General features: G+C 55.5%; 1 protein-coding gene across 1 annotated transcript in view; it reads right to left on the reverse strand.

The window, feature by feature from the left end:
* ATP8B2 (ATPase phospholipid transporting 8B2) overlaps positions 1–6,300 on the reverse strand; it is a 26,823-nt gene extending 20,523 nt beyond the window's left edge. The window contains exons 1-7 of the mRNA XM_023516378.1: positions 6,150–6,300; positions 3,460–3,527; positions 1,215–1,273; positions 758–871; positions 535–633; positions 208–269; positions 37–109 (exon numbers count right to left, since the gene is read on the reverse strand). Of these exons, the coding sequence (XP_023372146.1) occupies positions 37–109; positions 208–269; positions 535–633; positions 758–871; positions 1,215–1,273; positions 3,460–3,490 (438 nt within the window). The 5' untranslated portion in view covers positions 3,491–3,527; positions 6,150–6,300. The remainder of the gene's footprint in view (positions 1–36; positions 110–207; positions 270–534; positions 634–757; positions 872–1,214; positions 1,274–3,459; positions 3,528–6,149) is intronic.
* Positions 6,301–7,340: the final 1,040 nt, after the last annotated feature.

Genomic DNA, 7,340 nt, shown 5'->3' on the forward strand with positions numbered 1-7,340 from the left:
AAAGAGAAGAAAGAGCCCTGCAGGCCTGACCCTTACCGCCACAAACTGGTTATTTTCTAGCTTGATAATATCACCAACACAGACATTCATCCACTGCTCCTGCTGGAGGCTGAGGCAATAAGAAAACAGTGAAGAGACTGTCAGTAGCTAGAGAGGCTCCCAGAAGACCCCCTTCCTCCTGAGCCCTTCTTTCCAATAGGCACTCACATTCCATTGATCAGCACCTGAGACTGACGGTTATTCACCTGGTTGTCACTCTTGTGGCGGAACTGAAAAGAAGAACACTGAGAAAGGTAAGACACCTTCTCCCACTCCAAGAGAATTACATGATCAGTGGAATTTAGCATGCTAGGTACCCCCATTCACAGACCAACTCTCCCCTCTACCTCTTTCCTGCCTTTGGCAAAGACAACATGGATTTAGCTGGACCAGATAAGGATGTCAAGGTCACTGAGAAATTATGCTGGGTGGTAGTGGCTGAGTTGGGGTGAGGTGGGGCAACTGGGAAAAAGTAGAAGACTGAAAACAACTCACATAGTCATCAGTGGCATCTTTAACAGCTGTGATGGTAAGGACAAGAACCAAAGGCACAATGGTGGTGAACCAGGACAAGGAAGAGATCTGTGGGATCAACTGAAAAGAAGAAAGAGAAGCATGCCTCTGAGGACCCATTTATGTCTTTTTTCCCCTAGACCTCTTCTTCTTTGGCTTCCTTCAGTTTTGTGAGTTGCATAAGGGTCTACTACAAGTCACTCACCTGTAGAATGAGAAGGAACAGGAAGTAGGTATTGGCAACTTCCTGGAACTGCTCGAAGAGGTTGACAGGCAGGAAGGTGAGAATATTGTATTTGGAGGTCTTGATGCAGTTACTCTGTGACAATGGAAGAGAAGATAATGAGGCAGCCTTCCAATCCCAACCCAGAACCAGATTGAGGCTGGCTCCTCCATCTTCACACTTTCTGAAACCTTTGCCCTAGAACCCTGCAAGCACAGGTGTAGGTAAGGGAAAGAGGAGTGACAGGAGTTTCATGGGGTCACCAACAGGTGAAGGCAGGACAAATTAAGCACAATAGCAGATAAAGAATGACTGAGAAAGCTGTCTTCCCCTCCCCCAGAGCTCCTTCCAGTGAGCCCTCAGTCACAATTGAGGATGTCCCTGCACCTGTCCTCTCTCCAACTCAGAGAGGCAGATCAGGTAGTCTAGAATCACTTACCGCATACTGGAATTTCTCATTGTATTCTCGGTCATTAGCCCGCGCCCTCCTTTCTTCTTCTGCAACAGAATGATGTTGAAGTCAAGAAGAGCACACTGAGGCCTGCACGGACATTCTGGGGGGGAGGGGGTTCTGGTTCTTTCCATAGAATATAGTTTAAGGAGTTAGGTCCACACTGAGGTGTCATTAAGTGCTTCCCTCTTCTCTGCTTGACTACACGGCTCTGCAGGTCTCACTCTGCAGCTCGCACTCACAGAACAGGACGTGCTCTCTCTTCTTCACCACCAACCTCCCAGACCTTCCACTGGGGGCAGTCAGCCTGTGTGTCTGTGTGTGTCTCTCTCTCTCTGGAGGAATCTCAGCAGTTAACGGTCTTGGGAATCAACAGACCCTTTTGCTGCTATTATTAATGCACCCACTGGCATAATCAAGACACAGAGCTTCCTTCTCCAAGGGCCACTGCAGGTCTAGCCATGGCACTGTTCTCCCCTTAATCCAGGGAGTATGGGAGGTGGCAAGGAGGGTCACTGTGCCCTGGAACTGTTCTGCGGCAGCATCCAAGCCCCACGTGCAGTCTCCCTACAGGAGCCTCTGCTTGTCACATGTCACCAGCAGCAGCTTCTGACTGGCCCACAGTGACATCACCTTATTTCAAAGCTCATCTTCAAGTAGAAGAGGGGGGTCAGGGATATGGGTTATGCAGACTGAGACAGAGATGAAGGGAGGAATGAAATGTAACTGAAACAGTTATTCTCTAACTGTAACCTTTCCGGTACCATCTGCACACATTTCCCTTAAAGGGCTCACTCGTTTGTCATGCAGTTAGTCGTACCTATTTAGCTATACACCTATCCTGAACCTTCACAGGTCTATAACTGCAGGCACCAAATTCAGGTCCCAAAACACAGAGGGGCTATCCTCTGAAGGGTTCCCCAGTCCATCCCCTGGGGGTCACTGTGACCTAACATGATTAGGCGATAAACATGCCATAAACCTGTCTGGGAGCCAAAGACAGCATGCCAGACCCCTTTCTGCACCATCACCCCAAGACCCCCCCTACAGAGCACACTGCAGTAACAAAACCCCAGGCCACGGTGTCCCCTGCCTCCAAGCCACTTTACTGCAGAAACTTCCCTAAAGAGGCCCCCTTGGGCTGAATCCTGTGCACAATCACCAAAGACCTTACAAAGAAAGAAGGCAAAAACCGGACCCTTTGGAGCCAGATATCTGGGTCTAGAAGCATCAGAGAAGGTTAGTGGAGGCTGAGGACAAGTGAATGTGGGAAAAGTTGACGCAGGAAAGCCGCCAGGAGCTGCCTCCTGTTACCTGTCCCCCAAGAGGGCTTCTTTCGGCTCCAAGAGGGAGGCGCCCCGGCGAGGGCCCATTTCTCGGGCATCTCCTTGGGGACCGTCATGATCCCGGTTTGAGCCGGGAAGGGCACAGTCTGTCCTTGGGCCTCAGCGGCGCCGATGAGGTGGACCCCCAGGGAGGTGGAAGAGCTGCGGCCGTTCAGAGGGGGGCCCCGGCCGACGGGCGCACGCCCCATCCGCAGCCCAGGCCATCCTCACAGCTCGCCACCCGCACTCGCGCTCCGGGACCCCGCGAGCTCAGCAGTGGCTGCAGCGCCACCACCACTGCCACCTCCCCCAATGCCCCCAGCAGTCGCCGGCGTGCGCTGAGTGGCTCCAGAGGCTGCTAGCACGCCCGGGGCCCGCCCCCCGTCCCTCCCCCGCCCTCGCAACTGCAGGGGCAGCGGCAGAGGCTTGCCAGCGCGCCGCGTAGGCGAAAGCCCGCGCCGGGCCCCGCCTCCGTTCTCCCCGCCGCCCGCCAGGCCAATGCGGGTGAGCAGACTGCCAGCGTTGTCGCCGGCAACCGCTTTTACACGCCACCCCCTGCCCGAGGAGAACCGGGTGGATAGAAAAATGAGGGGAGCAAGGAGGCGAGAGGATGGAGGAGAGTTGAGAACACAGCTCCCCAGGCCGGAGAGTAGGAGGTGCAGGTGCCCCAGGATAAGAGCGCAAGTGTTTCGAGATGGGGGGCTGAAGCTCAGCCTCCTCATGGGAGAGAACTCAGCTCTGGGATCAAGCGGAGGAATTCAGTTTCCTAGGCTACCCCCAAGAGGGGTAGGAGTTTTAATCTCCCCTTCCTCAGACCCATACCAGTTGTCCCCTTTCCCTTTGCTTCCTAAGACACAACAACACAAACTCCTGACAGTCCCCGGATCCCGTCTCTTCGCCTGTCTTACCTGGGGGGCGCTTCTTTGCACACACTGCCATCTCACCCAGCCAGGTCCCAGCAATCCCATGGGAGACCCTGTAGGAAGGTGACAGGTGAGTGAGGGCAGGAAGCCGAGGGCAAACCCTTCACCCTTCATCCCCTGTCAGATCCCTTCCCAAGGTTCTCTTCTCCAGCCCTGACTCTCCCCTCCCTCAGCCTACTCCCACCAGCTCTATCCCCACTCTCTTCTCTTATTGCCCTGATGAGTTCCTGAGAAAGAAGAGGGGGCTGCACACCACCCCCCATCATGCAGACATTAAGAATTTACAGAAGCCAAGGCCTACAGGGAAAGGGGCCAGCTATTGAGGAGGGGCAGAGCTCTCAAGGCATCCATCCTAGCGACAACAGAAGTTCCTAGGTGTCTTCCTGGTGGCTATGAGTGGTGCCTGTGCTTACTAGAAAGCAGAATTTCCCGCAGAGGGTGGGGTGGAGGAAATATAAGTCAGGAAACACCCGGCAGGGCATCAGGAAATAGAGTGAGCAGGCTCCACCCTCCTAGAAATGCTTATAATTCCCCCATTCCCCCATTACTGGGCTTCCATTATCACCTCCTTCAAGGGATCTCACATTAAAGACATGACACTTCCTGCACAGACAGTCCCCAAACTGCCTCCTCTCAATGTGGCCAGAAAAGGGGTCTTCCCACCCCCAGTGGGGAGTTTGCCTCTCCCTCCCTCCCATCTAAGCCTAGTGCAGTCAGCACAGCACTCTGTACAGGACCAGGGAGCACCAACAAACAGGCTTCTGCTCCTTTCCACCTTCCAATGCCCTGTCTTTCTCCTAAACAGGTATAAGGCCTGGCCTTATAAGACAGGGTCACAGGACTTCACCCCGTTCCTCAGCCTGGCCCAAAGGAAACTGCCAGCAAGTCACCTCCTTCTGTTTTTTTTTTTTTTTGAGACAAGGCTTCAAGCTGCCCCCCTGGGTAGAGTGCCATAGCATCACAACTCACAGCAACCTCCAACTCCTGGGCTCAAGCGAGCCTCCCAAGTAGCTGGGACCACACGCGCCCACCACAACGTCTGGCTATTTTTGTTGTTGTTGTTGCAGCCATCATTGTTGTTTGGTGGGCCCAGGCTGGATTCGAACCCGCCACCTTAGGTGTATGTGGCTGGCGCCTTAGCCACTTGAGCCACAGGCACCAAGCCAAGTCACCTCCTTCTTTGCGTGGAGGGCCTGCCACTTCTTCCTCCTTGGTTCCCCTGCCTCCAGCCTACAGGGCACACCCCACAAGCCTGTCAGCCCCCAGAGATGCTAACTGCCTGTCTGCCCAACCTCTATAATTACAGACTCTGGCCACGGCCCAGTCACACACACTAGCTCTCCTTAGCTGCCCGGGCACAAGCTCAGACTCCCTCCCTGACCCCAGATCAGGCAATACCAAAGTCCTTTTCATCCCTGACCCTCCCCACACAGCAGGCAACGGTGCCTGGCTCAGGAAGAAAAACCTCATCCACATTTTAGAGATGCCAAGCCCTCCTCCAGGGCCCCCAGCCAGGGTCTCCACCCAGTCTAGAGTATGAGTCATGGGAGGGTGGGTGTGGAGAGAGAGGTTAAAGGAAAGGATGCAAGGGTGGGCATCACAGGTCGAATAGCCAGCCCCGCCCTGAGGGAGAGAGGCAACCAAGAAACACTCTTGGCCAGACAACTTGGCTTTAAGTCTTATGAAAGAGTTAACCAAGGAGCTACATGCCATCCGGAGTCTGGACACCGACCAGGAAAGTTGTTTTACCTCTAAGACCCTGGAGACACTGAAAGCAGGCGTGGCCTAGTCCTCATCCCTTGTGGGGGCATAATAAGAAGGGAGGGAAGGCCTGGGAACAGAGGACCCCACCACCACTTTTCTTTCCCAGTCTCACACAACCTGGGTTTTCTGAACAGGTCAGGCCCATAAGCCACGTCGCCCTGCCCCAGCCCCCTCTGCAGTCACATTTGGGATAAAAATAGCCCTAGGAAGGAGGCAATGCTCCATGAAGGAAAAACCGTTCTTTCTATAGGTCTGGTCCCTACCTTCTTCCATCTAAGAGCCCTGAAGCCTGACCCCTTTTCTCAGAGGAGGCTAGTAGATCAGGAAAACAGGAGGAACTGGAATCCAAGAATCCCCCACACACACTTGCCACAAACACCAGCTCCTGCCACCTTCCATTACCACGGACAGAACTCAAGATTCACTCCACAGCTGTGCTCCCAAAGCTCCCACTCTCTCCAGCACCCCTAGCTGTCCTAAGGCACAGAGACCTCCAGCTTCTAGAGACAAAGCCTACCTACCCCAAACTCTCTTTTCGGGGCATCTAAACCCTCGGACCCCATTACTCCTCTCACTCCCACAGCTCTCTATGTGGTTCACCCATCTCCGACGTTCCATAAGCGTCCCCGCCCTTTCCTGCTCTCCACGTGCCCCTTCAGCGTCCCATCCTCCCATCCTGCGGACAGCACCCTGGTCTCTCCCACCCTAGAGCACCCCGACAGCCTCTTCTCGCCAACCATCTACTCCCTGCCCCCTCTCACCGCAGGTCCTGACTCCCGATTCCCTGTCCACACCCCATGCCCGCCCCCACCCAGCCCCAAGTCAGCGGCTACAGCTGCATCTCCCTCTGCCCCTCCACCCCCGGCCCCTGGCCCCGCGCTCCAGGCTGCCCCCGCCCCGTCTCGCCTCACCTCAGCGCTCAGCGCTCCGCGCCCGCCCCGGCGGCCCCATCCTACCCATGCCGGGGGCTGGGGCGGGGGGCGCTCGGCTTGGCTCCCCGCGGGCTCCCGCCCCCCAGCTGCAGCCCAGCTCCCCTCTGGGGCCTGGGCCCGCTACTTTGTGTCAGTTTCGGCTGCGGCGGGGCGGAAGTGACGGAGTAGCAGTAGAGGGCGGGGGGCGGGAGGGGGTTTTGGGGAAGGATGAGGGAGAGTAAAAGAGGGTGCCGCCATCTTTGTGCGGGGCAGGGGGAGGGTCTTAACCCTTCCGAGGCTCAGAGTCGCTGGGCCGCTTCGCCGAGCACACATTCACACATCCATCCTCATCTTTAAAAAAAAATGAAAATGCAGGAGGCTAATAGCTCTGAGGTTTTTTTTTTTTTTTTTTCTTGAAGAAAGAGAACAGAAGAACAAAAGCATCTTCTATAGGCAGGGGCGTGAGGGCTGGAAATAAACCACGAGCATTTTCCTCAGGATCAGTCTCCCCTAGCACCCGATTCGTGCCCTCTGCTCCTTCACCCCCCCTTCCTTGAATAACACAACCCGGGACGTCTAGGTTCTGGGTTGTGCCTCAGTTTCTCAGCTTTGCCCGCCCATTCCCCAGATGCGGGAAGGGCTGTGTCCTGCTGCCCCCTCCTCCTCCACTGCGCTCTCGGGGAGGTAGCTTCCTCCCAGTTGCCATCTAGGGTGCGGAGTCTGGGGGAGGCGCCTGAGAAAATGTGAAAGTGGGCGATGCTGAGGTGGTGAGAGCTGGAAGTCCTCAGTGTCAGCTCCCCAACTCTTGGTGGTGCCCCCCAAGCCTGCTGGGTCCCTCAGCCTTTCCCACCCGCCAGAGGCGGGCACCCTCTGGAGGCTACTTTGAGCATAAACTTTCTTAGAAGGCCTGAGGGTCAGAAAACCCGCAAGGGGAAGAAGGAACCAAGGAACTGAGTCCCTAGGCCTTACTATCCTCCTCAGGGCTCTCTGTCCAGGGTCCTTCCCGCTTTAGGAGAAAGGATACCTAGACAGGTGAACAGAGAAGTTTCCCAGGGTCTGGCATATTCATAAAGAATTATTTGTCTAGGCTCGGCACCTGTGGCTCAAGTGGCTAAGGCGCCAGCCACATACACCTAAGGTGGCAGGTTCAAATCCAGCCTGGGCTGCCAAACAACAATGACGGCTGCAACC

This window comes from Otolemur garnettii, unplaced genomic scaffold (genome assembly GCF_000181295.1).
Source record: "Otolemur garnettii isolate 467f Iridium unplaced genomic scaffold, OtoGar3 scaffold00091, whole genome shotgun sequence".
NCBI classification, from domain to species: Eukaryota; Metazoa; Chordata; class Mammalia; order Primates; family Galagidae; genus Otolemur; species Otolemur garnettii.